Below are 27,233 nucleotides of genomic sequence, written 5' to 3' on the forward strand. Positions count from 1 at the left end.
CTCTCCAGAGGGGTTGGATTAGATGGCCCTTAAAGGTCTCCTCCAACCCAAATTATCTGTGACAAGAGGAAGATGGTGGCTGGCAGCATCCTGCTGGATGGGCTCTGCTCTCCCTGCGTGATGCCCTTCCTCCTCTTCCTCCACCACAACCTCAGATGATGTCCTCTCCATCACCCTTGTGCCCATCCATCCAAGACTAGGATCAAGTCCAAGACTAGGCATCAAGGCTACATCCCCCTGTCCCTCTCGGGCCGTTTTCCGCCCCAAATCTGCGTCACCCCGGTGGCACATCTCCCCGGGGCTGGGGTTAGTCAGCAGGGAGGAGAGGCCCTGCCCTACTGGGGTGACTCACCCCAAACTGGGGCCGAGGCACGGCTGTGACAGGGCCCAGATATTTTATGGCAAAAGCCAGCAGGGTGCTGAGCAGGGCCCCGACTGGGGCTCAGCACCCTGCGGGCAAAGCTCCCGATGGCGTTGGTGCCACCATGACATCCTGTCACCCCATGGCTGTGAGGCTCCCCACACCAGGACACCCCATGATTCAGCTGGATACATGACCAGGATGAGCAGCCTGGAGGTGCCCCCGTTGTCCCTGAAAAAAAAACAAACCCCAGAAAAACCCCGAACCAAACCGAAAAACAGAGAATATAAATAAATAAAGGGCCCCCAGAGGGCGCCTGAGGTGAGGAACTACAAATCCCATCATGCCCCTGGGGCGGCGCAGGCGCAGGGCGGGTAGGCGGGTTCGCGCCGCGCGGTGCCGCGCAGTCGTGCGCTGATTGGTTGGCAGGGTTGTCCGTCAAGGTTTCGCCCCGCCCCCCCGCGGCGGTGCCTGCCCCGGTCTCGGCGCGCGGCGCTCGGCGCTCAGCGCGCGTACCGGGACCCGCACCGGGACCGGGTCTCGAACCGGGACCCTCCCCTCCTCCCCTCCTCCTTCACCGGCACCTCCCACACCAGCACTACCACCCCCCGAACCGGCACCGGTACCGGCCCCTCGGGGATCGCCGGCCCCGCCCGCCTCGCCCGGTACCGCGCCGTCCACCGGGCCCCACCATGATGAAGTTTCGGTTCCGGCGGCAGGGCGCCGACCCGCATCGCGACCGTCTCCGGCACGATCTCTTCGCTTTTAGCAAGGTACGCACGGGCCGGGGGACGCGGCGGCGGACACCGGGGAGCGGGGAGGGACCACCGGGAGGTACCGGGGGTGTCGGGCAGCGCCCCGGGAGAAGGATGCGGGCAGCTTCCCCCGGTGGTGCAGGCTCCGGCACTCCCCCGGGGGGGATGCCGCCCCCGAGAAAGGGAGCAGCGCACGGGGCACCGCCCCCCCGGGGACCAGGGAACCCCCCCAGGTGCGAGCCACGCATCGGGACCCCCGGAGAGAAGGTCTGGGCCCGAGGTCAGGGCACACCGGCGGGGCAGCACCCCCGGTGCAGGCTGTGGGGGCAAGATGGCCCCGCCGGGGTAGGTACCGGGACCCCCGGCTGCAGGATGTTCCCCGGCTGTTTGGGGGCTGCCCTGGGGTGCAGCGGAACCCACCCCGGGGACCCGAGGGGACCTCTGGGCACGATGCGACCCCCCCACCGCTGTGACATCCCCCATCCCCAGCAGAGCGGGGGTTTCCCGAGCCCCCCTGTGTCCCCTCCTGTCCCGTTGTTCCCCCAGGTCCCCCCCACCCGTGTCTGGCCCTAAAACATCCCCTGTAGGAGGGGTTCAGCCCCTCACCCCAAACACTCCCAAGGGCTGGAATTGTGGGGGGGCTGCACCCCCTTTGTTGGCAGGAAGGGCTGTGGTCGTGGGTCCTGGGGATCTGCTGGCACCCCAAAGCTCTGTGTCTGGAGGGGGGTCGGGAACCATCCCAGGCCCGCAGCTTGGCTCCCCCACTGGCACTGGGGGGATTTCCCCCTTGCCCCCCTTATGCAGGGTGGAGAAACACCACCCTCTCGCCCACCCCCAGAGCTCATCAAACAACTGGACAGAGACCTCACCAGGACCCCCAGGGCTGGACCCCTCCCTCGGCCAGGCCCAGGGCTCGGTGTCCCAGGAGCCCCGTGATGTTGGGACCATCCTCCTACCCTGGCCTTGGGAGTAGGAGAACACAGCCACAGCCCCCCCTGCCCCGGCAGAGTCCAGGCTGTGTCTGTCTGTCCATCCTTTGGCACATCCCGGGCTGGGTTGTTTGCCCAAACTCACTGTCAGGACCCATGGGTCACCCCACGGTGGTGCTGGGCTGTGAGATGATGGGGTGCTCTGTGGTGTGGTGGGGGTCACACCCATCACCCACCACCCCAGCACTGCCCCGACCTCCCAGATTTACCCTTGTGGGCCAGGGTCTGGCTGGGGTGCAGAGCTCAGCCCAGCTGGATAGCCCCCCCCCTCCCCCGGTTTTGGGGTGGGGGATCCCCTGGCCAGGTCCTGCCTGAGCAGGCACCCTGGGGGGGTCTGTGCCCTGTGGGGTGTCCCGGGGGGCAGCCCCGCTCACTCCGGCCGGGTGCTGGGGCTGCCGGCTGCCCACCTGCCTCCCATTAACGGTTGTTTTTCCTCCCGAGCTCCAGATCTGCCTGGGATTTGCTGTAATTTGGCCGGGAACGCGCCTTGGCCGGGCCGGCACAGCCTGCCGGATGCGGCGGGAGGAAGGGATGGGCGTGGGGGGCCGCCAGCTGAGACCCCCAACGGGGGCTGGGAGTGCCGGCGAGCTGGGAGGGCATTTTTGGGGGCGGGGGGTGTTGTTTGCTGGTGCTGTCATCCCAGTCCCCAACCTAAAGTGTCACTGGGACATCCCCACACTGCTGCTGCTGTCCCCACTCCCACCACCATCCTCCTGTGTGTCCCAGCAGGATTTGGGGTGACCCCACTTGGAGCTGACACAGGGACCTGGACAAACATCCACTAACTCACCCCCCACTCTCCCCAGCCAGGCTAAGACACCCCTGGGTGTGCTGGGGACATTGTCACGTTCCTGAAGGTGTCCCATTGAAGGGGAGCAGCACCGAAGGGGTGAGGGTGGCTGCGCCGGCGGGTGCGAAAAGCCGCCCCGGTGCGCCCCAGACAAAGGGAGCGGGGCCGGGATCCGGCCAGTCTGGCTCTGGCGGCCTCCCTATCGTCTGATCGCGCCGTCGCCTCACAGCCAAATGCCCCCGGGGTGCTGCTCCCCCGGGAGCCCTGCGGTCCCCTGGCCGCGGGCTGGGGCTGTGGGTGCCCCCCGCATCCCCCCGCTGCCAGGCGGGCAGCCCCTCCCCAGCCACGAGCCCGGGCATGCACCCGGTCGGGACTTCCTTGGGAAGGTGCCCGCGGGCAGCACGCGGCTCCAGCTGGGACATCCCCCGGTGCTGGTGGGTCCCGCTCACCTGGTTCTGCCACCCGGCACCACCGACCCCCTTGGGGATATCGTGGTGGGGGTCCTGCCTGCCTGCGGGGCTGAGCTGGACCTGAAGCAGGGGTTTAAGGTGTGTGTGTGTGTGTGTGTCTCTATTCCTCAAGGTGCTGGCCCAGGGTTCTGCAACTCTTTGGCTGTTGGTGGGACTGTGGGGTCTGGTCTGTTTTGGGGTGTCAAGGGGAAATGGGGTGAGGAGTGGCATCGCCCTGTCCCCAGAGGTCCCCTTGGTGGCATCGGGGACATGGCAGCATCCTCATGCTCCTCCATCGCAGTGATGGAACTTGGGATGGGAGCTGAGGCAGGGAGAGGAAGATGTGGGGACTTGGGAGGGGTCCAGGAGTGGGGGGTCCTGGCTCTGACCTGCCTGTCCCCATGGCAGACGGTAGAGCATGGCTTCCCCAGCCAGCCCAGCGCCCTGGCCTACGACCCGGCCCTGCGCATCATGGCCATCGGCACTAAAGCAGGAGCTGTGAAGCTGTATCCTTTTTTCCCCCCGGGAGGTAAGGACACCCCCCCAAACACAGGCGCACACACAGCCCCTTCCTGAGGGGATGCTGAAGACGTGGCCATGCTGCTGCCACAGCACCTTGTCCCCGAGCTCTGCTGGCGTCCGTCTGTCCATCCAGCTGGGCTGCAGCTGGGCTGGGGTGGGGGTGGTGAAGGAAACCCCCATCTTGCCCAAAACAGTGGGGGGGTAATAGGACTCAGCTGTTCCAGGCGAGGAGGTGCCTCTAAGCGTCACCCCCTTTATCCCGGGGATCTCCTGCTCACCGCAGCCTCATCTGTGTCACCTTTTGGGGGGGACAATGCCCCTGGATCAACCCCATGAGGGACAGCGGGGCCTCTGGCCAGCCCAGCTCCGGGGTGAGGGGCTGCAGTGGGCACCGAGCCCGGTCCCGAGTGGGGGGCCCGGGGGTGGGGAAGGGGACGGGGACAACGCGGGGCCCGGCTGGGCTTTGTTGCCGGCGGCGTGCAGGGAGACTTCAGAGGGCTGCTGGCGGGCGGCCAGGGCTGGATGCGGCTCGGGGGGCCCCGCGCCGCAGGAATGTGGGGTGGGCGTGCAGGGGGGAACGGCTGCGTCCGGATCGGGGTTGGGGTCAGGGTTGGGAAGAGGGGGGGGCCCCACCACGCTCTCCCTCCCCCAAGCCGGCAGCTTGCCCGAGCACAAAGATGGCGTGGTTTGATTTTTTTTTTTTTATTTTTTTTTTCTTCCCCTGCCGAGGCTGCCCCTGTGCCAGCTCGGCCGCGATGTCGCCGGCTGCTCTGCCATGGGGGGCTGGCTCCAGTCACCCCAGGACCAGACTTCCCCCGGGGGCCGCGGAGCCCCTGTGGTGGGGGGCTGCGCATCCTCCATGGGCACGTTTTGGGGTGGTACCCAGCTCAGAGCTGGCACTGGGGTGTCGTGGTCTTGCCAGTGGTCATCAGACCACACTCTGGTTGGCACCAAGAAGATGCTTCTGGAGGTTGATGGGTGTCAGGCAAGGCCGCAGCTGGAGCTGGCCTGACTGGTGCTGCTGGTTAGTGGGGGCACCCATGGGTGATCCCTGGCTGGGCTGGGTGGATTGGGTGGCAGACCAGTCCAGCATTGAGGGGCTGCCACAGACTGGGGGGTCCCCTGGGGCAGCTAGGGGGCCCTGAGCTCAGAACGTCATTGTGATGAGCCAGTGCCACCAACGTTCCCCAGGGGCTGCAAGTCTTGTGGTCAGCAGCACTATTGGGTGGGAAAAGCCCCTGGGATGGGTGCCACCCCCTGTCCCTACAGAATCCCCCACACACACCCTGGTGTGGCCTCTCTGAAACCTCAGTGACTCTTTCTTGGCTGTGCCCGGTGCTGCCAGACAGCTCCTGCCTGTCGGTCCGGGCAGAGCCGCCGGGCCAGTTCTCCACACCGGCAGTACCGGGCTTGGGGACCACAGGGGTTGGAAGCCCCTGGTATATGGTGTGCTGAGCCATGGCTGTGCCATACACCAGCTAACTCCAGGCTGGGGGAGGCAGCTGGCTGGGTCCGGGGGTGTCAGGGTGCACCGTGGGGTGCTGGAGCTGCCGCCCAGGTCCTGCCCCGGTTCCTGCTGAGCTGCGTCGCCGGATGAGGAGCCGGGACCAGTCGGGTGAGTGAGGCTGTGCCGGCGCATGCCGAACCCCACCCTGCTGCCGGCGCCTCGGAAGAAGAGGGTGGCAGAGAACAAGGAGCTGGCTTGGCCCTCACACACCCATCCCATCCACGTGCCGGCCACATCCTGACCTGGAGCATCCCAATTGGAAGCACTCGCTGGATCCCAGCCGGCCCTGGGGATGGTGGTACTCAGGCTGACTCCAGCATGGGGTGCTGCCAGGGATGCTCAGCTTTGGCCCTCTGTGGGGCTAAGCTGGCTCCTGCTGGCAGAACTGTGACCTGGGGGTCCATATCTGGGGGGTCCGGGCATTCTTTGTGGTTGGAGGGACTCTACTCTTGTTGCTTCTTTGACGGCTCCCCCAGATATGGAGCACCCGGTGTGGAGCTGACAGGCTTGCACAAAGAGACAGCCACTGTCACCCAGCTGCACTTCCTCCCTGGCCAGGTAGGTGGTTGTCTCTGGGGGGGGGGGGAATTGTCCCTGGCAGCCCCTCCAACCCCTCACCCTCCCCAATATCCTTCCCCAGGGCTGGCTTCTCTCCCTGCTGGATGACAACACACTGCACCTCTGGGAGGTCTGCCAGAAGGATGGCTGCTCCCACCTGGAAGAGACCCGCAGCTTCAGCCTCCCAGGGCGCCCAGGGTCCGACAGCACTAAGTACTTGCCTGGGGGGGGTCCCCAGCCCCCCCTCTCCGTGGGGCTGTGGCTGGGAGTGATACCAGTGCTGGCTGGGAATGGCGCGTGGGAGCAGCCGTCTAGGCTGGAGGCGGGATGGTGGCCAAGGTCCCTTCGGTGGTGGTGGTTTTTCTGTTGGGATCCTCCTCCGATCCCGACTGGGATGTATCAGGGTTCGAAGAGGGGGGAGGGTTGGGAAATGCAGCCCTGAGCTTTTTATAGCTGCTGGCAGGACCTGGGGGATGATTAATGGCTCTAATTGCTGTTGCCATGGAGGTTGGCCCTGTCCTCCTGGGCCAGGGGGATGGGGATGCAGGGCAGTTTTGGGGTCTCCCTGCTGCTCCCCTAGATGCAGTGTGGGGCTGATGCAGCCCCCTCCTTCTCTCCCCACCTCAGCTGCTCTCCCGGGATCACACGGGTGACAGTGGTCCTGCCGACATCCTCCAGCATGGTGGCCTGCCTGGGCACAGAGGGGGGTGCGGTGTACTTCCTCACCCTGCCCACCCTGGTGCTTCTGGAGGACAAAACCCTCTTCCCGGATGAAGTCCTGCAGAGGTGAGCCCTGCCAGCCTGGTGCCTGCTCCTCACCACCCCCAGCCCTCCCTGACCCTGTCCTGTTCCCCTCCCATGCAGTGTTCCTGATGACTACCGCTGCGGGAAGGCTCTGGGGCCGGTGGAATCCATCCAGGAGCACCCACGGGACAGCAGCCAACTCCTCATCGGGTACAGCCGGGGGCTGGTGGTTCTCTGGGAGCAGAGCACACGCACTGTCCAGCACCTCTTCCTGGGAAACCAGGTACTGGGGCTGGCAGGGGGGCTGACGAGAGTTTTGACCTTGTGTGTGTGTGTCCCATCCTGTGTCTCAAGCCCCTCATGTGTCCCCGCAGCAGCTGGAGAGCCTGGCCTGGGAACAGAGTGGGAAGAGCATCGTCAGCTCCCACAGCGATGGCGGGTACATGGTGTGGGCTGTGAGTGGCACCAGTCAGAGGACCCAGCAGCCTGTCATGTCCACCATCCCCTATGGTATGGAGCAGGGGAGATTTAGGGTTGGGGGCTGATCACCCCATCCTGGCACTGGTGTTGCAACGGTGGGGTTGGTGTCTGCTGTTTCAGGTCCATTCCCTTGCAAAGCCATCAGCAAAATCCTCTGGCGGACCTGTGAGTCGGGGTACGTCCCTGCAGCATGGGGGGCGGGGGGAGCTGGTGATGGGCATGGCAGGAGGGGACCTGGGCTGTGGGGAAGATGCTCAATAGGGTCAGGGTTCTGATGGAGGCTGCTTCATCCCTGCAGGAACCCCTTCATCATCTTCAGTGGGGGGATGCCCCGGGCCAGCTATGGTGACCGGCACTGTGTCAGCGTGCTGCAAGGCCAGACCTTGGCCACGCTCGACTTCACCTCCCGTGTCATTGACTTCTTCACTGTGCAGAGTGCTGAGACAGCTGAGGGAGGTGGGTCCACCACCAGGGCCACCCCAGGGAGCAGGTGGTGGTGGGTATCTCAGCTCCCTGCAGCCATCTCCTCCATTCCTTAGGCTTTGAGAACCCCCGTGCCCTTGTGGTGCTGGTGGAAGAAGAATTGGTGGCCATCGACCTCCAGACACCAGGCTGGCCCACCATCCCTGCCCCCTACCTGGCACCTCTCCACTCCTCTGCCATCACCTGCTCCTGCCATGTCTCCAACGTGCCCCTGAAGCTCTGGGAGAGGATTGTCAGCGCCGGCGAGCAGCAGAGCCCCCGGCAGTCCTCTGCTGTGAGTGATGATGGGGTTGGCGAGGAGGGGAGGTCCCCAAGCCCCCTAGGGTGGGCTGGTGGAGGGGTGGCACTTGCTCCTGCTCCACATGAGTAGCCTCAGTCCCTCCATCCCTCCCTCCAGGCTTGGCCCATCGATGGGGGGAAGAACCTGGCACAAGAACCCACACAGAGGGGCCTTCTCCTTACCGGGTGAGTGGCCTGGCAGCGGGGAGGTGGGTCTGGAAAACCCAAAATGCATGAGTTATTGAAGGGACATGCACATCCTCAGCCTTTTCTTTCAGTGCTGTGGGGCGGGGATTCAGCCACTCTTGTTGGGTGAGCTGCTCCCCTCTTGTTCATCTCGATGGCCAGGCAGGAGTGTGTCACCCACTGTGTTGTGTCCCCCCCCCTTCTGGCACGGTGGCTCCCAGCACACAGGCAGCTCTTGTTAGCCGAGCAGATGTCAGGGCCCCACACTAACAGGGCCTCCCCGTCCTGTCCCCCCCCCACCAGGCACGAGGACGGTACGGTGCGGTTCTGGGATGCCTCGGGGGTCTCCTTGAAGCCCCTCTACAAGCTGGGCACTGCCAGCATCTTCCAGACAGACTGTGAGCACAACGACAGCCTCAACCAGGCAGGCGAGGAGGAGTGGCCACCCTTCCGCAAGGTGAGGACCCATGGGATGGGTGGGGGACACTGCTGCCACCCCCCAGCACTGGGATGGTGGGGCAAGCCTGGAGCTGAGCACAGCTGGAGCCATCCCGGGGATGTGTCCTGCAGCTCGGGGCACAGCTGTGGCATGACGCCCTGCGGGGACACAAGGGACACTTGTTCCACGTGTCCCATCTCGCGGGTCTGCCCTGGTGGGGAGGAGGGGGACAGAAGTTTCCTGGGCGTGATGCCCGGAGCAGCCCGTGCTCCACAGCCAGTACCCACCAGCTGGTGGGGGGACAAGGGGGTGGGTGCACGGGGGGAGCTGCCCCTGCAGCTGTATGAAGTCCTGTCCCCCTCCTCCCTCCTGCAGGTGGGCTGCTTTGATCCCTACAGTGACGACCCCCGCCTGGGCGTGCAGAAGATCGCGCTCTGCAAGTACACGGCCAAGATGGTGGTGGCTGGCACAGCAGGGCAGGTAGGTTGGCAGAGCCCAGAACCTTCTCACTTGTGGATACCCCATCCCTGGAAGTGTTCAAGGCCAGGGTAGATGGGGCTTGGAGCAACCTGGTCTGGTGGGAGGTGTCCGTGTCCATAGCAGGGTGTTGGGACTGGATGATATTTAAGGTCCCTTCCAATTCAAACTGGTCAGGGCTTTGCTGCTCCTCAGTTGGGCAGAAAGCACAGGGAGGGCTACAGACCCTGCTGCCCCCCATGCTCTGCATCAAGGGTTCCTACCCACGAGGCTTAGCTCACAGCTTGCAGCAGGGTGGCTGTCCTGGGGTGGGGCGAGGGGGGCTGGCATGCATCCCCCACCATCCATGGTTGTCCCCTGCAGGTGCTGGTGATGGAGCTGAGCGACGAGAAGTCGGAACATGCAGTCAGCGTGGCCACCGTGGACCTGCTGCAGGACCGTGAGGGCTTCACCTGGAAGGGCCACGACCGGCTGGCCCCCCGCAATGGGCCCCTGTCCTTCGCCCCTGGTTTCCAGCCCAGTGTGCTGGTGCAGTGTGTGCCCCCTGCTGCTGTCACCGCCATCACCCTCCACTCCGAGTGGAACCTCGTGGCCTTTGGCACCAGCCACGGCTTCGGACTCTTCGACTATTACCGGCGCAACCCGGTGCTGGCCAGGTATGGAGGGGAATCTCGGTGCCAGGGACACCCCAGACCTCCCACCACGTCACTCTGGGTGCTGAGTGACATCGATGCCCACAGGTGTACGCTGCACCCCAATGACTCGCTGGCCATGGAGGGGCCCCTGTCCCGTGTGAAGTCCCTCAAGAAGTCCCTGCGGCAATCCTTCCGACGCATCCGCAAGAGCCGCGTGTCCGGCAAGAAGAGGCTCAATGCCAGCAGCCCCTCCAGCAAGGTGGGCAGGGAGTGGGGTCCCCACAGCCGCTTCTCATCCCTGCTGGGCAGGGGACTGACCCCCATGTCCCCCTCTCCAGGTGCAGGAGGCCAACGCACAGCTGGCTGAGCAGGTGGGACCCCCCGAGGTGGAGATGACACCGGTGCAGCGGCGGATCGAGCCCCGCTCAGCCGATGATTCCCTCTCAGGGGTGGTGCGGTGCCTCTACTTCGCTGACACCTTCCTCCGAGATGGTGAGACCCCCCTCCCCTCCCCAAGAGAAGCCTCTCAGCTGGGTCTGGCTGGTTCCATGCCATGGGGAGGTGGCTCTGATGCTCCTCTCATCCCCGCAGCCGCCCACCACGGCCCCACGATGTGGGCAGGGACCAATTCAGGCTCCGTGTTCGCCTACGCCTTGGAGGTGCCCTCGCAGGAGAAGTTTTCAGAGCGGGCAGTGGAGGCAGTGCTGGGGAAGGAGATCCAGCTGATGCACCGGGCACCGGTGGTGGCCATCGCGGTGCTGGATGGACGGGGGAACCCCCTGCCTGAGCCCTATGAGGTCTCACGGGACCTGGCCAAGGCCCCTGACATGCAGGGCAGCCACTCCATGCTCATCTCCTCTGAGGAGCAGTTCAAGGTGAGCATGGGGCTTGATGTCCTGCTGCAGCAGGGATTGGACTCACCCCCCACAACAGGTCCCGTGTTCTCTGTGGGTGTTCCCATCACCCCAGGCACAAGGGTGGGGCTGGAAGTGACCAGCCAGGTCTGTGGGCACTCCTGTGCTTGTCCCCAGGGTGATGACTCCGAGGGTAAGGGCTTCTGTGGTGGGAGGCTGCTCAAGTGCCTCCCACAACCACCCAAGTTGCTGTTTCCCCCTGGCACCTGGCTCCTCTTTTCCTCCCAGGTCTTCACGTTGCCCAAAGTGAGCGCCAAGACCAAGTTCAAGCTGACAGCACATGAGGGCTGCCGGGTGCGGAAGGTGGCCCTGGTCAGTCTGGCCAGTGCCAGCTCTGAGGAGAGGCTGGAGAACTGCCTGGCCTGTCTCACCAACCTCGGTGACATCCACATCTTCACCGTGCCCAGCCTGCGGCCCCAGGTCCACTATGGCTGCATCCGCAAGGAGGACATCAGCGGCATTGCCTCCTGCATCTTCACCAAGCATGGCCAGGGTGAGGCCACCAGCCCTGTGCTGGGAGTCATGTCCCTTGTCAGTGGGACATCCATCTTCATCTGCAGCCCCGTGGCGGATCCCTGAGGCTCTTTGTTTTCCCCCCATTCCAGGTTTTTACCTAATTTCACCATCCGAGTTCGAGCGCTTCTCGCTGAGCGCCAGGAACGTGACAGAGCCACTGTGCCGGCTGGAGGTGGCCCGGCTCCAGGACACCACCTGCCTCAGGTGGGATGAATCCCAGGGGGATGTGGGGTCTTTGCACCCCCCAACTCCCCACAGACTTAGAGCACTAACTTCTCCCCACACTTTCTTGCAGCAACAGCTCAACAGTGTCACCGAAGCTGCCGCAGGCGAATGGCACTCACGTCCCCCACAGCCCTGAGGACCAACACTCTCCCACCAACAGTGACCGTGAGTGACCACCCTGTCCCCACCACACCCCCCACGTCCTTCTGGGCTCTGCATGGGGGCCAGCCAGACACGCTGGCTGCCCCCCAAGCCTTCCTGTCCCTGTGGCTCCCCAGGGTCCCCCGAGGAGCACCCGGCCACCTTCTCGCCCGGTCCCATCGACTCCCCCAACAGCAGCATGGAGAACCCGCTGGACACCACTGGGGACATCACCGTGGAGGAAGTGAAGGATTTCCTGGCGTGAGTCTGGGGGGGATAATGGTGTAACCAGCACTGAGGGGCTGTGGTGGTGACCCCCCCAGCCGCCCCTCACCCTGCTCTTCCCCAGGTCCTCAGAGGAAGCAGAGAGGAACCTGAGGAACGCCAGTGAGGAGGAGGCCCGGCCCACAGGGATCCTCATCAAGTGAGGTGAGCGAGGGGCTGGTGGTCCCTGGGGTGGGCATGGAGATGGGTGGCTCTGCACCAACCCCTGGGGTGCCATGGGCTTCAGAGCCAGGACCCCAGCATCCCCCTCCATCAGGGGGGAGGGCATGGCCATGGTGGGCACCATGGGGGGAGCGTGTCCCCCCCAGGCCCCCCTTTTCAGTGGCTGTGTCACCCACAGGCATCGCCGGCCCCCCCAGCCCATCTCAGTGCTCGGATTCCCGGGACACGCGACTCGACTGGACCCCCCCACGCCCCCTCCCCACATAACGTAGACTCGCCTCTTCTCTAACACCCACCTGCACCTCCCTGCCTGGCCCCCCTGGCCCCCAGCTGGGGATCCTGGTGCACAAACTCTTCCCGGGGAAGATAATTTTCTTTTTTGTTTTGTTTTGGGTTTTTTTATACATGCACACGGTCGAGTGTCACTGTCCCCAGCTCCAGAGCCCCCTTCCCAGGGGATGCTGCTGCTTCCCCGGCTCCACAGGGTGGGCTGGGGCTCATGGACCACCACCCCCATTTATGGTTCCTCAGGGAGGTGGGGGGGCTGGGAGCCACCAGCACGGCCCCCCCCTTCTCTGGTCTGTGTTTACATGCCCGGCCCCCTGCAGTTTACAGCCCCCTCCCCTGGTTCCAGCTGCCCCAAAGGGACCCTCTCCTTCCCAGCATGGACCCCCTGGCTCCCAGGTGGGCACTGGAGGGCTTGAGCAGCCTGGGGAGGGGCACAGAGGGGGGTCACAGGTGGCCTTTTTCTCTTAGTGGCTTCTCCAAGGGCTATTCACCAGGTTGGGCTCCGTGCCTGCTGCTCATTTCTGACACTAATTCCTGCCACGGGTGGGTTTGGGATGGGATCATGATGTGGGGTGGGACACTGCTTCCCAACCCTACTCTGTGCTGGTGCTGGTGGAGATGGGAAGATGGGGTACGAGGCTGCCCCTGCCCCACCCGGGGGTCTCACTGTGCCAAATCCCCCACCCCGGGTGCCCCAGTCCAGGCTCACCCTTGCAGGGAGTGCGGTGATGCTGGGACTGGACTGTTCCTGTGTGGCTCTGGGGCCCAGCGTGGCACCTGCCTCTCTAATTTTGGGGAGCCAGGGCCTTTTTGGACCCCCCCTTGCGGTACGTGTGTGGCTGGGGGGGCTGGGCTCTAGGGCTGTAAATTGTCCCTGATAGAGAGACCCCCCCCCCACACCTCATCATTTTTTTTTTTTTTTTTTTTTTTTTGGTAAGATGAATTTAGCATTGTTTAGTTATTAAAAATACTGGTTTTTAATATTGAAAAATAAAGCATTTAATATCAATTGCCTGGGCTGCAGATGTTTGGGGAGCCCTGGCTTGGAGCCAAGTGGGTATGTGAGAGGGGCAGGATCAGGGTTTTGGGGGAGAATTAAGGTTTTGGGTCTGAGTGAGAACGGAACAGTCGGAACCTGGCACAGCCTCAGGGTGAGAAGTGCAGCTTTTATTGATAAAATAAAATACCAGGGGCTCACCTCTGCTGGGAGGGACATGGGGGGGGCCTGTGCTACCCCAGAAAGACAGTGGGGCTGGCTGTAAGGCTGAGGGCTGAGACCCCCCCCCCTCCCCTCCTGCCTCTTTAGCAAAGCGTTCTCTTGCCCACACAGGGAAACTCCCCTGTCCTCCAGTTGCAGGCACTGGTTTGGAGCAGCAGCAGCCCCAAGGACGTGTAACAGGGATTTCCCCCAACCACCACCACATACAACCCCCCCAGGGAAAGGCAAGGGCTGAGCTGGGCCCCATGGTGAGAGAAAAGGGGGCTCAGAGGCTCAGCCCCGGTGCTCCTGTTTGCCCCAGCTTGGGGAGAAGCAGCTGCGGGCAGGTGTGTGCAGCAGCGTGGGGTCCCAGGGGGTCTGGGAGGGCCGTGGCTGGAGCTCTGGGTGCCCCCAGGTGGTTTAGGGTTTAGGCAGGTGGTTTTCGGAAGACGCTCCAGGCATGGAAGCAGCGGGTGAAGGGCCAGGGCTCGTTGCCTTTCCGCACCAGCCGCAGCTTGCGGGGATGCGTGGGGTCCTTGGAGCGCATGTGCTGGATGTAGACCTGGGAGGGGGAACACAGCCATGGGGGTCCCCAGCCCTCACCCACCTCCAGGGCTGATGGAGATGCCCAAATCTTCCCCTCCACAGCAGCAAGGGGGAGGGAAGGTCCTACCTGGCATGCCTTGAGGCTCAGCTTGATCTCCACCTGGCTGGTCTGGGTGCCCACCCACATGTAGACCTGGGGGAAGGAGAGATGTGCATCTGGGCTCAGCTGAAGGAGCTGGCAGAGGATCCTGGAGCCAGGACAGCTTCCCAGCCCACCCTCCAGCTCACCTCCCTCCCGTTGTCCAGCAGCATGATGTCATCATCAGCCAGGTCATCCTGGCAGAAATCCGAGCACTTCTCTGACACAGAGAAATAGCCCTTCTCGTTGGAACACCTGTGGGGAGAGCCAGAAAGGGGCTGCATCAAAGGCACGAGTTTGTTAGGACTCAGCTCATACAGAAGGAAGGTATGTGATGGCACAGATTGTTCCCAGATGGGTGGGTAGAGTTTGGAAAGGGGCTTTGCCTGGCACGGGGAGCCCTGCTCTGGACTGAGCCCTGGGGTGAAGGCCAGCACAACTCAGGGCACTGCAGGAGGACAGGAACCAGCACAGACCAGAGCCCAGGACCCACCTGAAAAGTCGGGAGTGCTTCATGTATTCAGCATCTTCATCATAGGGCTTCTGGCTCCCGATGCCCACCCAGAAGAAGTTTTCAGGCTCTTCTCCCTCGTTGATCACCTGCAAGGGCAGGGCTGAGCATAGCTGTCCCCTGTCCTGGTGGTTGCTGTCACCCAGGTAAGCAGGCACCAAGCCCCACTGTGCCCCCCCTGCTCACCTGCTTGCTGTAGGAGTCATCAAACATCTGGTTCATGATGTCCTCGGCCAGCTTGGCCTCGTCGGGGTCAGCTGCCCGGCCCACCCAGGTGTAGACGATGCCCTGGTTGTCCGTGCTCTCAAAGGGCACCTGTTGGAGAGCCCAGAGTCAGGGATGCCCCAGCAGGGAGGAGGCAAGCAGCTGAGCACCCCTGAGGGTGCTGAGCCATGAGCAGTACCTTGAGAATGAAGCAGAACTCGGAGTTGAGAAGCCCAGCGTCTGTGTTGATCTGGATGCACCTAGAAAAGGAGCCCAGGAGGCAAAGTCAACAGGAGATCTGGCAGCTGTGCAGGTACCTCCCGAGCAGCCTGGCACCCATGGGTGCTGCCTGGCCGCCAGCAATCCCCAGGAGGGCTGACCTGGTGCAGAGGGCTCCCCCGTTGGTACGGATGTGGTAGAGGCTGGGCTGGGGTGGACTGGCCCTGTCCTTCCGCTTGCCCCGATGGATGACAAACCTCCTCTTGAAATGTGAGAGGAACTTGGGGTTCTCCTGCTGCTGGGTCATGCGCACGACCTGGCCAAAGGTGGGTGTCAGCAGGGCCACGGGGACAACCCCAAGCCCCAGCTGCCACCACCCATCTCTGATGCTATCCCCTGCCCCTAGCCTGCAGGGCAGAGCTGGGGGATCCCTGTGTCACCCCCCCCAGGACTGTGCATAGCAGGGTCACCTCCAGCTTGCCAGGAAAGAGACTCTCAAACTTCTTCTGGAGGCTGAAGGTGAAGGTGAGCCAGCCCATGTTGGAGGCCTCCCGGCCCTGCCAGAAGTAGACAATGCACTGGAAATCTTCCTCAGGCTGCTTCTCCTCCTCCTCTTCCTCCCCCTCCTCTCCTTTGCCTTCACCCTTCTTCTTCTTCTCCTCCTCTTCCTCCTCATACTCCACTGGCACCCAGTACCTGAGGGAAAGGACAGGAGGGATGTGAGGGCTGGGGCAGGTTGGGGGTCTGGGCAGAGAGATGGGGACAAGGTGGTCCAGCAGCGCTGGGGAAGGGACAAACTGAGTGTCACCTGCAGAGGAAGACATAGCAGTCGTGGGTGTGGAAGTGGCCAAACTCCTCCTCAGGCAGACGAGCAAACTTCTTGCCCTCCAGCACGAAGCCCTCCATGCCATCCAGGTCCTCGTTCCACTCCTCCATCAGCTGCTCTGCCTGTGGACCCACATGCTCTGTCAGTGGCCACCCTGCCCCACGCCACAAGGGGACACACAGGACAGTCCCCAACCCTACCTCGCTGAGGGCATGGGGGGCTGTCGGGGCAGGAAGAGTGCTGTCAGGTCAGCCTTCATCTGGTCCTTCTTCTCGGCGTCCTTGCGGACCTTGCCGGCCAGGCCGCCCTCCTGCAGCACCGCCTCGGCGTTGCGGGTGTAATCCACACGCAGGACATCGTCCCAGTTTTTGAACTTGGACTTGAAGACCTAAATCATAGGATGCCCACATGGAACTTCAAGCATTATCTGTCCCAACCTTTCCAGGTAAGGACATGGTTTAGATGAGATGGCCCAGCACTAACTGGGGTAACGCACCCCAGGCCACGGCACCCTCCCTGGTACCCAGCACCCCATCCCAGGGGATCTGTACCCACTTCTCTTTCCCTGACACCGCTGTCTGGGGGTCTCTGCCCTACCTGGCACTCAGTGCCCTCCAGGTTCCTGGTGACCATGGCATGCTTGGGCCGGTGCAGCATGCTGCACAGCTCCTGGCTCAGCTTCAGCGCCGCCGCCCGCACCAGCCGCGGCGACTTCCTCCCGATCCAGATGAAGACGTCGGACCAGCAGTCCAGGATGTACACGCTCTTGGTGTCCAGCAGGCTCTGCAGCTGGTGGGGGGCAACCACAGGGGAAAAAGGGGTCAGGCACCTGGGGGCTTTGCTGCCTGGAAAACACCCTGCCTGCTCCTGGGGAAAAGTAGAGCATCGCTCTCTTCCCGGGGCACAGCTGGAGGCAGAGGGGGCCCAAAACCAGTCTCACTGGTCAGACTGGGAGAACTTCCCCGCCCCATCCTACCAGGCGCATCTCTGGCATCAGATCAGCCTTCAGCCTCTTCTTGTGCTCCACTGAGAGCTTGTAGTTGATCTGGGGCAGCTCCAGGTAGCCCAGGCCCAGGCCAACCTGCAGAGGGGACAGGGACATGGGTGAGGGGGATGACTACAGGGTCCTGGCAGTGCAGATGTCCCCACGGACAAGCTGCCCACCTTGTACAGCTTGGGCTTGTGGGGCTGGAAGTCATCAGGGACGCAGGGGCGGATCTCCTCAGGCTGCCCCCCCAGCACCTCCCAGAAATCGGGGGTCTCCTGGCCCTGGGTGAGCAGCGTGATCTCAGCCTTGCCCTTCCGCTCGTTCTTGTTGATCTTCTCGGCGAAGAGTCTGTGGTGGCAGTGGGTGAGATGGTGGGTGTGGGCTCCCCCACACCCCCAGCCCCCTTGAACAGCCCTACCTGGCCTTGGTGGTGCCACTCAGCGTGGCCTGGCTCCCCCGCCACACGAAGAGGTTGAGGCCATGGTCAAGGAGAAAGACAAAGCTGATGGACACAGAGGTGAGAAGACAGTCAGGAGAGCGCGGGGTGGGATAAGCACCCTCCTGACCCACACCAGGGTCCTTGCACAGCAGGGAACTGCAGCTGCTGAGGCTGCAAAGCAGGCTTTGGACCCACATACTCATAGAAAGGTGCTGGCATGGCCAATTCCCAATTTTCCAGAGCTGCAGCTATGATGTCCTGGGTAGACCCTGCCAGCACCTTTTTCCCTCACTACCAGTGAGGGGTCAGCTCACCGAGGGTCCAGAGATGTTCCCTTCAGTGCTACTGGCTCCAACTTGATGTTCTTCTTCCCATAGACACGGTACAGCCTGGGGTGGGGGACAGCCATGGTAGGACATGAAGCACCATCTGCCCCACCCATCCATCCCCCCAGCCCCCTGTCCCCCGTGCTACCTGGTGACATATTGTGTGTCCTCAACGGTGAAGAAGCCGCTGGCTGTGCCACCCTCGATGTAGGAGATGTCATTGTCAAAGACCTGGAGGCAGGGAGGAGGTGAGTGTGGGGGAGCCAGGACTTGGGGGCTTTGGGGGAGCTGGGGCTCAGCCTCACCTGGAGGAACTCATCGCTCTCGTCCCCCATCTCCTCCCGGATGCTGCGGCACTCGGCCCCCAGGTAGTTACGGAGGTTGACAGCGTGGATGGCAGAGCAAGCTTTCTTGTCCAGCGTGGCCTCCTGCCCGATCCAGTAGTAGATCTCCCAGTTGAGGGAGCCATTCTCATCCAGGAAGGTCTGGGGAGGGACAGGGTATGAGATGGGATGGCCACAGCTCCACAGGTTGGTGACCCTTGGTCCTCCCCAGGTACCTTGAGCACGATGTAGCAGTCGGCCTCATAGAACTTGCCATGGAAAGCCTCATCCACCAGCGTGGGCACGAAGTTCTCAATCTGCCAGACACAGAGGCCGGGCAGCTGCCCCACATCCTCACTGAAGAACTCCGAGTAGTCCAGCTGAGGCTTCTCCAGGCCCTGGTCCCAGCGCCGTGTCTTCAGGTCTGGTGCCTTTGCCTCACTGCTCTCCTGCAGGGACAGGGACAGGTCAGGAAACTGGGGACAGCTGGGTCCCTGCCAACACCTGGGTGGGCCAGGGGCACCACAGTGCTGCTTGGGGTCCAACTCCCACCCCAGACCCTACCTCTATCTTCTTGTTCTTCTCCTGAGCCACGTCTGACATCCCCTTCAGCACCTGCTTGGCCTGGTCATCCTGGGCAGAATCCTTGCGCCGCCGGAGCCGCATCTTGCGGGCCAGCGGGTCCTTAGTGCCACCCCCTGGGGACATGGGGACAAGTGAGAGCCAGCCAGGACACCCACACGTCCTGTGGGGCACGCTGCCCGAGGCAGGAACTGTCCCTAAATGTCCCCACACACTTACCTGCCCCAGCAGCTGCCACGGTGGCCGGGGAGGCTCCAGCCAGGCGGAGCTGGTTCTGGAGGGAGAAGTCGATGTTGTACCACTCCGAGGTCCGATCCACCGGCTTCGGGGGCATCACCAGGCTGGGGTTCTCCCGCACGTCCAGGATCTGCCAAGGACATGGGAGATCTCACTGCTCTGAAGCATGGGCTGATAGGGACCTCAGTGGAGACACTGAGGGTGTGGGGTGGGAGACCTCCAGAGCGCCCTGGGATTTGGTGAAGGACTGAGGAGGGAGCCCCAAATCCACCACTTGCCTGGGCTGAACCACATGCCAAACTGCATGTATTGGTTCCAAAAACATGCCAACTGCATGTATTGTTCCTCACCCCATCCCACCTTACAGCCCTGGGACCTAGGGGCATGCTGGGGCTGTGGTGGACCCAGCCTGAGGTGGAGGGGATGGTGGACTCTCACCTCCATGTCTGTCAGGAAGTGGATGGCCTCTGGCAGTGTCACCAGGCGGTTCTTGTTCAGCACCAGCTTCCTCAGCTTGGAGCACCTACGGGACACGGAGATGCTGGTGAAGGGCCAGGCTAGGTAGACACCCCTGCAGCCTCTACATACCCTCTGAAGGACAGAGCAGATCTTTTGGGGACTTTCCTTTACCTGCACAGGCTCTCAGGGATGAGTTCCAGGTTGTTGTTGGCTGCCATGAACTCCTCAAGGTTGATGAGCTTGCCGATGCCTGAAGGGATCCCATCAAAGTCAAGCTTGTTGGAGTTCAGGTACAACTTCTTCAGCTTGGTCAGCTTGCAGATGGCTGACTGGGGAAGGAGGAGATGGTGGGGTGAGGGAGAACCTGGCAGCACAGAGACAGGGGCAGGGACACCATGTAGAGGCAGGGACATACAGGCAAGGAGGTGAGCTGGTTGCGGGACAGGTTGAGGGTCTCCAGCTGGGTCCACTGGTCGATGCAGAGAGACAGCTCCATGATCTGGTTGCTGCTGAGGTTGAGGCGTCGCAGGCTGCCCAGGGTGTAGAGGCACTCGGGGACACGACTGAGGTCATTGCAGGACAGGTCCACGTCTGGGAGAAGACAACGGGGTGATGCCAGACCCACACCAGGGCTGAGGGACCTCCTGGAGAGCCCCAGGCACCATGGGGCTGGGTGGCTTGGCCCTACCTGCCAGGTTCACCAAGCCCTCGAGGCTGGTGGGGAGGTTGCTCTGCGTGCGTTGGGTGTTCCTGAGGTGGAGGGTCTGCAGGGCCAACATCGCCGGGAGCTGCCTGTGGATCACAGAGAACCACGGGGCAGAGAAAGCATCAGGGCTGGAGCAGGAAGCTGGACCTGCTCCCTAGCACCATGGGATCCAGCTGGGAAAAGGAGGCCTTACCGGAGCTGGGCGTGCAGGAGGGGGTTGTGGTTGAGGATGAGGGTCTGGAGGTGGACGAGGCGTCTCATCTGGGGTGGGAGGCTCTCCAGCTTGTTGTTGCTCAGGTCGAGGTAGAGCAGGTCCGTCAGGTTGATGAAGAGCTGGTTGGGGATGTTCTCAATGCTGGAGGGACATAGGGGATCTTCAGGGCTGCCTGGGAGCTGCACCAGCCCTGGGTCTCCCTCAGAGAGGGACAGAGAGCAGAACCCAGAGGTAAAGGGGTGACAGATGAAGGTGGCCGTGGCTAGAAGGAGGTGGTTGCCCTGGCCCAGACCCACCTGTTGTTGCCAAGGTTGAGCACCAGCATGTTCTTGGCATTCTCCAGTTCCCGGGGACACTCAGTGAGCTGGTTGTAGCTCAGGTCCTGGGGCAAGCAGGAAAGCAAAGCAGGCATCACCCTTTGCCCCACACCCAGCAAACAACACCCAAAACTGAGGACCGAGGACCATCTTTGGAGGCACAGCCTTCCTACAGCCACTCTCATTGGCTGAGGAGGCTCTGCACCTACCAGCACGGAGAGATCCTCCAGTTGGAAGATGTCATCAGGGACTCCTGAGTTCTTCAGGCTGTTTGCACGAGCCACAATCGCCTTGAAAGGGGTGAGAGAGGCACAACTGCAGCCACCCACCAGCTCCACAACTCCTGAGCCCCCCGGGGTGGCCAGGCACTGTTGTTGTGTGTCCCCAGAAGCAGCCAAGAGGTGTCTGGGGAACACAGTGCAGGTGGGAAACACAAGGGGGACTTACCCTGAGGCAGGGCAGGCCTGAGAGCTCACCATGGAGTGTGGTGAGGCTGTTGTGACTCACAGAGAGGTGTTCCTGTGGGAATGCAGACATTGGTAAATATATTTGATTTATTTTACTGGGGAGGGGGATGTTGATGGTTGGACCTGGCAGTCTTAGAGGTCTTTTCCAACCATGGCAATTCGGTGAGACCCAGAAGAGCCCCAGCAAGAGGAGCCAGGGCTGCATGGGGCAGCAGCAGGTGCCCATCCTGGCCTGGGGGCTCCTCAGTCCCAGGAGAGCCAGGGGCTCATGAAGGTGTGGGGGAGCTCAGCCCTGACCTACACTGGGATACCCCCAGTCTGAAACTGGTGGATTGGCCCCAGCGTGCCCATGGCTGCCTCCACACCCTTCCTTCCCTGGGGCAGAGACACCCCAGCACTGCCCCAAGGTTCAGGGTCCTCTGGGCTCCTACTGAAGTGGCTTGTGGCAGTGCCACACTGTCCCCCAAGCCAAGAGACCCCAGTCCTTGAAACACTTCTCACTGGGTGATCCATACAGGGGAAGACATGTGGGTACTGGACAGCTGGAGGAGGATCCAGGGGGGAATTTGTGGAATTTCTGTCATCTTTGGGGCATCCCCAGCATGGCTGTGACCTCCTCAGGAAATGAGGAACTGGTGAAGAGGTCTGAAGTCCTCGAGCAGCTGGCAGGATCTTGGCTCCCAGCAGCAGGGAGGGCTTCCCCATTCCCTGGTGCTGTGATGAGGACTTTTGGCAGTGTTTAAAGCTTTGTGTTTGGCTGACACTGATTTAACCACATCCATAACCTGCTGCAGGACACTGCCAAAGCAAAGCTTAGCCAGGGCCTCTGCCAAGGGCCTGGTCACACTCAAAACTGAAGCCACCCTAAAAACAAAGCCAGGCAGCTGCCAGCTACTGCTCTTTAGTTCTTTTAGCAAAGGATGAGGGGAAAAAAAAAAACCCAGAAGTTTAATTCTCCCCATACTAAACCTTCACCCTTCCCTTCTATTAAAGGGCAGAGGATGTAAGCATGGCTTTTAGTCTGGTTTTCTAGGAAAACAAGGTGAAACCAAGTACAAGGCTGTCTCAACCCCACTCCTAACAGCTCCCCCATCCAATTTTAACCACACGTCGTAGCTCAGCCCTATTATTAGACACCAGAGCATCCGCCGATGAGCCACGAGGCTGGCAGGCACCCGGTTCTCAACAACGAACCCCATCCCCTGCCCAAAATGTGCTGCTCACCAGCTTCTGGAGGGCAGCGAGCTCCTCGGGCAGGTAGCAGAGCCCCGTGCGGTTCAGCTTCAGCCAGCGCAGGCTGCTCATCGCCTTCACATGCTCCGGGAAGTAACCACCCTGCCGGGAGGAGGAGGAGGAGGAGGAGGGTGAGAAGAGCATCTTCCTCATGGGGTGAGGATCTGGGGACCCCAGTCTGACCGACCCTGTGTGGTCAGGGGGAGGTGGGGCTCACCCAGTTACATGGGATGGGGATCTGGGATCGCCCAGTCCGATGGAATGGGGACCGGAGGGCTCAGGATGACCCAGTCCCGCGGGATGGGGACCTGGGGGTCACGTTCACCCAGTCCTATGGGATTATGTTCTGGGAGGGCCACCATCCCCTGGCTTTCTGGGGCCCCAGAGTTGGGTCGGCGGATGTTGCCCAGCGCCAGCTGACCGGTACCGGGGAGAGCGGAGCCTGACTGGGCCGGGCCGGGCCTGACAGAGCCATGGGGAGGACCAAGCTCCCGCAGAGCCTGCAGCCGGCCTTTCCCCCTCTCCTCCCTTCCCGGTGCCACTTTTTCCCTTGCCCCCCCGCACCTTGAAGTCGTTGCCGCTGAGATCGACGCCGCGGACGAAGGGCAGGACCCCGGTGGCCGCCATGGCGGAGGGACCCGGCGGCACCGCCACGCCCGGACACGCCCCCTCGCCTCAGGACACGCCCCCTTCATGTCACGGCCACGCCCTCCCTCCTCACAGGCCACGCCCCGGCCGTGACGCTATAAGAGGGCGGAGCCAGGATCCGCTTCCGGGGGGCGGGGCTGTGCGGGGGTTGGGGGGCACCGGCAGCGCGCGGGTGAGTGCGGGGAGGGCCCGTGCGGGGGGGGCTCCGGTGCGGCGGGGGGGGCTGCGGGGGCTCCGCTCCTGCGCTTGAGCGGTCGGGGCAGGAGGCGGCCGCCGGCCGTGCCGCTGTCCGGCGGTACCTGGGGTTCCGTCCCGGGCTCTCCCCGGACGTACCGGCCGCCCTACCCGGTGCCGTCCGTTCACCCCGCGCCGCCGGTTCCCCCGGAGGCGGCTCCGCCAGGGCCTGGGTGACCCTTTTTGGGGTGACTCTTGCTCCAGCGCCCCGGCAGGCTTTGCCTCACGGCTCTCCGGGCCCCCCGAAGCCGTTTGCCCACGCCGGGGGAGCCGTGTCTGTGTCCCCGCAGGGTGACGCCCCGCTGCTTCTCTCCCCCTTGGCAGGGCCGCCATGGAGTTCACCCGCCGGCGGGGCAGGCGGCAGGAGGACAGCGGGCTGGGCAGTGTCCTCGACCTGCTCTTGGCCAACGCCAGGCTGGTGCTGGGGGTCACCGGGGCTGCCGTGCTCGCCATCGCCACGTTGGCCGTCAAGAGGGTAAGGCCGGGGTGGCTGGGTGTCCCATGGAGGAGGAGCACTTGGCTCCTCTGGTTGTGGAATGTTCTCCACAAACCTTGCCAGCAGCTCCCGAGCTGGGCCCTCAGGTCTACTAGAAACACTGGTGGAAGTGCTGTGGGTGTGGAGCTGTCTGCTCCCACCTGTGGGGCACCTGGAGCTCCATACACCATTGGCACGGGACAGCAGATGCTTGGGATGCAGTATCCCATCCTGAAAGGCACCTTGAACTTTGTTCATGCTCAGACACCCAGCTGTTTTCCACTTAAAACCATCATGAACCTGTGTGTCCCCTTAAACCATCAGGCTTTGCTGTCAGAAGCCCTGCCCTGGGCTGTGTCCCCCCCCAAGTGTCCATCAGCAGGGCTGTTGTCCCCTGTGGTTCCAGGTGTGACCCCAAGGAAGCAGCTTTGAGAGTAACTCATCCATGTGGATTTTCCTTCCCTCCAGCTGATCGACCGAGCCACCAGCCCTCGAGATGAAGGCGACCCCAAAGCTGAGCAGAAGACCCTGGAGGAGAGCTGGCAGGACCTGGCCTTGATCAAAGCAACTCCAAAACCCCCCAAGAAGCAGAGAAGGGAAGACCTCAGCAAACCTCTGCTCTCTCCAGCTCAGCCACCAGTGCCAGGTGAGGCTCAGGGCGTGCATCCCAGCCCCCACCATGGCCAGGAAGATCACCTTGGTGTGCTCCAGGCCTGCTGAGCTGCTGCTCCTGGCTGGCTGGGAGCTCTGTCTTATTTTTAGCTCGGTGTCCGGAAAGCCGACCCGATTGTGCCCTCCCTCCTGGGATGTTCCCCAGCCGTGGCCCCTTTTTAGGTAATGCCTGTGGTGACAGCAGCTCTGATGCTGTCCTGCAGCTGTAGCATGGTGGAGTCCACTGGGGCTTTGTTTCCTCCTGTCTGCTGGGCTCCTTTTCTGGGCCAGCTCTGGCTACAGGAAGGTGAAGGTGCTGCAGACAAAGGCTGCCTTGTAAAACTGCTGACAGAGCTTTTCCAAGTGGGAAAGCAGCCCAGCTCAGTGCAGGGAAGGTCCTGAGATGCTGGACCCAGAGAGTGATTGTTTGTAGGACTCCATCAGGTTTAACTGTCTGGAGCTGGGGGTAGGGCTGGGTGTGGTTGGGTTTTGAGGTTTGGTTGGGCTCTGCTGGGAATGCTGGAGGACTCAGGGGCCCTCTTAGCAGGGTCAGCCTCGTGTCCAGACACTGGCAGAGAGCTGGGCTCCAGCTCACACCTCCCCCTTGGCTGCAGTAGAAGCTGCTGCGTCAAGTTCCAGATGATCACTCAGAGCTGTGACTTCTCCCTCACCTCTGCCCCATCCCCTTCTCCTAGAGCCCAAAGGCTGTCCTGTTCCTCTGGAAACTCCTCGGGTTGAATCCATCCCTCCTCGCTGCCTCACGCTGCAGGAGAAGCTCCTCTCCCACTACAGCACCCACCTGGCTGTGCCTGAGGCCCAAGTGTCCCTCGCCCTGCAGCTGACCAGGAGCATCTGTGTCCAACTGCAGAAATTCCTGCGGAACAAATGCCCAGAGCTGCCCTTTGGCAGCCTCTTCCTCAGTGGCCCCCTGCTCGATGGCCTCGGGGCTCTCACAGCTGACCACATCCACCTCATGCTGCCGGTGGTCCTTGATTCCGTGCTCTGGAGCCTCATCCCAGGGGAGGACACGGTGGTGAGGAACCCCCAGTACTGGATGATCAAGAGGACTGATCTGCAGTATTTCCCTCGTGGGTGCAGCCCCTGGGATAGGTTCATCGTGGGCCAGTACCTCTCGTCCAATGCGCTGGGTGAGACCCTCCACAAGATGCTGGTGGCCTCCATCAACTGGCCTGCCATCGGCAGCCTGCTGGGCTGTGTCATCCACCCTCTGGTGGCCTCCCAGGAGCTGAAGCTGGAAGTCAAACACGACGAGGTCGAGCTGAACGTCACGCTCTTCCCAGTGGTAGAAATGGAGAACAAGGTTCTCCTGGCTGTTCCTCCTGAAGGGTTGGTGGAAAACCTCTGGCTCGAGAGTTTTTACAGGGCAGAGGTCTGGAAGGTGAAGGAACTGGATGCTGGTGACTGCGGGGCACGGCAGCGCTGCCTCCGCATCCTGAACGGTGTCTGCAAGAGCCATCCCGCCCTGCGCAAACTGAGTGGCAGCCCCTTGACACATGTTGTCCTTCACCTCAGTGCCACCACTTCAGACTGGGCAGAAGAAAGCCTTGCTGAGAGGTTCCAGCAGGTGCTGGAAGAGCTGGTGGGTTACCTGGAGAAAGGGGTCCTGCCTTCCTACTTCAACCACAAAATCAACCTTTTCTGCCAGCTGTTGGAAGAGGAAGTTGATGAGATGGGCTTCGTGCTCTACAGGGCCATATCTGAGCCAGAGCTCCTGCTGAAGGAGAAATGAGTGTGTTGGGAGCTCTTGAATATGGCGTGTTCCTCACCCATCTCCTGCTCCCTGCTGTGAGGTTTTTGATGCTTCTAGTTGACTGGTCAGAAAGAGGCAACGTTCTTGCACTTTACTGGGGAAAAAAACCCCAAAACTTCCTGTTTGAATGAAATGTGCCTGTGCCAAGGTGGGGGTTGGCTCTAGTTGTGTGCAGCTCACACCTTGATTGATTATCTACAGGTCAGTCCCACCCTCTGGGTGCTGGGAGCTGACATGAAGCATGTTTGGTCTCTGGTTCCCAGTGTCCTCTGCCTGTCCCAGCCTGCTGTCACTGTGGTCAGGTTCCCCTTGTGCTGAGAACATCTGGAGCTGGAGGGGAGCAGTTTCTTGCTGCTGCTGTGTCCTGCAGACCCCTCAGCCAGTTTTTGGGACAGGGTAGGAGCCTCATCTATCTGCAGGATGCTGCCCAAGGGATGAGCTGGGTGATTGTCTGGGCACTTCAAGGTACAGCTGTAGAGAAGGAGGCTGCAGCTTGTCCCTTTCAGCTGCTGGGAGGGGGGAGCTCAGCCCCACCTCTTTGCTGGTACCGGTTCTGCCCTGAGGAAGGGATGTGTTTCAGGGATGGGGCTCTGTGGGCCTTGTCCCACAGCAGTGTTTTGCTGGAAGGTGTCCTCAAAAAGAGAGCTGCTGACTCCTTGGAGTTGTCCCCTCGGTGGAGGCTGGGGCAGGGCTGTGTGTCCCCTCCCCAGTGGGTGGTTGTTGCCATCTGTGGGACTGCCCCAAACCCAGTGTCCCCTCCCTGGCTGTCCAGTGATGGTTTCACACATGTATTGCTGCTATCTTCAGGTTCTGTTCCCCTAAAGCCCTGTGGCATGGGGTTGGAAAGTAGGACAGGAATGATGCTCTGAGCTGAATGGTTGCAAGAGCTGAAGTGATTTGTGCTTTTTATTAAGAAGATATTTTGCTTGGGGGTTTTGTTTTGTGTTTTTTTGTTTTGAGTGGCTGCTAGTAGGCTCTGGTTCTGGCTGTAGTGCCAGGGCAAAGGAATATATTCTTAAATGTAATGGGAAGAGCTGTTTTTGCACACTGATGGAGCTGGAGAAATCCTGTGGACTTCAGTGTGAGCAGCTGTCATGGTTTGGTTTTCTTTACAGCTGTCATCTTGGTTTGGGGAGGGGAAAAACAACCTGTGCTTTTCCTCCCAGTCTGTAGATCATTTAGTTTGTTCCTCCAAACCACTTCCCAGGTGTCTGCAATAATAAACCTCCCCTGTGTATATGGCTCTCTGGTGTCACCTCTGTTTTGTCCCCTTCCCTGTGAGTAAGGGCTGAAGCCACCCTCCAGCTGTGGTGGCACGGGCAGGGTGTCCCTTCC

At 61.9% G+C, this 27,233-nt stretch overlaps 3 protein-coding genes across 6 annotated transcripts; 2 read left to right on the forward strand and 1 right to left on the reverse strand.

Annotated features, from left to right (window-relative positions):
* The first annotated feature begins 823 nt into the window (after window positions 1-823).
* LLGL1 (LLGL scribble cell polarity complex component 1) lies at window positions 824-13,085 on the forward strand. Of its 2 annotated transcripts, none has more exons than XM_030460029.1 (23): window positions 824-1,134; window positions 3,753-3,850; window positions 5,850-5,931; window positions 6,014-6,144; window positions 6,559-6,717; window positions 6,796-6,958; window positions 7,050-7,185; window positions 7,276-7,330; window positions 7,454-7,611; window positions 7,695-7,912; window positions 8,036-8,103; window positions 8,407-8,560; window positions 8,918-9,022; window positions 9,383-9,675; window positions 9,760-9,913; window positions 9,993-10,146; window positions 10,246-10,529; window positions 10,797-11,061; window positions 11,174-11,288; window positions 11,380-11,474; window positions 11,588-11,711; window positions 11,800-11,879; window positions 12,076-13,085. In XM_030460029.1, the coding sequence occupies exons 1-22, from the start codon at window positions 1,054-1,056 to the stop codon at window positions 11,876-11,878; spliced, it is 3,171 nt and encodes a 1,056-aa protein (XP_030315889.1). In that variant the 5' UTR covers window positions 824-1,053; the 3' UTR covers window position 11,879; window positions 12,076-13,085. The 2 variants fall into 2 exon arrangements, with proteins under 2 accessions (XP_030315889.1, XP_030315890.1); XM_030460030.1 differs by having other exon boundaries at window positions 6,014-6,129.
* Window positions 13,086-13,331: 246 nt separating this feature from the next.
* FLII (FLII actin remodeling protein) lies at window positions 13,332-22,784 on the reverse strand. The gene is given in 30 exon segments (XM_030460228.1): window positions 13,332-13,945; window positions 14,057-14,122; window positions 14,218-14,323; window positions 14,562-14,668; window positions 14,766-14,894; window positions 14,983-15,043; window positions 15,164-15,318; window positions 15,473-15,698; window positions 15,811-15,946; window positions 16,024-16,216; window positions 16,426-16,617; window positions 16,805-16,909; window positions 16,993-17,164; window positions 17,235-17,318; window positions 17,570-17,644; window positions 17,730-17,812; window positions 17,887-18,066; window positions 18,141-18,353; window positions 18,469-18,602; window positions 18,706-18,853; window positions 19,162-19,246; window positions 19,354-19,511; window positions 19,598-19,773; window positions 19,871-19,974; window positions 20,082-20,243; window positions 20,399-20,484; window positions 20,629-20,709; window positions 20,867-20,938; window positions 22,111-22,221; window positions 22,684-22,784. Coding segments are annotated over 30 exon segments (3,798 nt in total). The 5' UTR covers window positions 22,747-22,784; the 3' UTR covers window positions 13,332-13,810.
* On the forward strand, window positions 22,240-27,141 carry MIEF2 (mitochondrial elongation factor 2). 3 transcript variants are annotated; one of them, XM_030460225.1, is made up of 4 exons: window positions 22,240-22,275; window positions 23,326-23,476; window positions 23,945-24,122; window positions 24,823-27,141. In XM_030460225.1, the coding sequence occupies exons 1-4, from the start codon at window positions 22,271-22,273 to the stop codon at window positions 25,875-25,877; spliced, it is 1,389 nt and encodes a 462-aa protein (XP_030316085.1). In that variant the 5' UTR covers window positions 22,240-22,270; the 3' UTR covers window positions 25,878-27,141. The 3 variants fall into 3 exon arrangements, with proteins under 3 accessions (XP_030316085.1, XP_030316086.1, XP_030316087.1); XM_030460226.1 differs by lacking the exon at window positions 22,240-22,275 and adding an exon at window positions 22,901-22,939; XM_030460227.1 differs by lacking the exon at window positions 22,240-22,275 and adding an exon at window positions 22,972-23,062.
* Window positions 27,142-27,233: the final 92 nt, after the last annotated feature.

Source organism: Calypte anna, chromosome 14 (assembly GCF_003957555.1).
Source record: "Calypte anna isolate BGI_N300 chromosome 14, bCalAnn1_v1.p, whole genome shotgun sequence".
Lineage (NCBI taxonomy): Eukaryota > Metazoa > Chordata > Aves > Apodiformes > Trochilidae > Calypte > Calypte anna.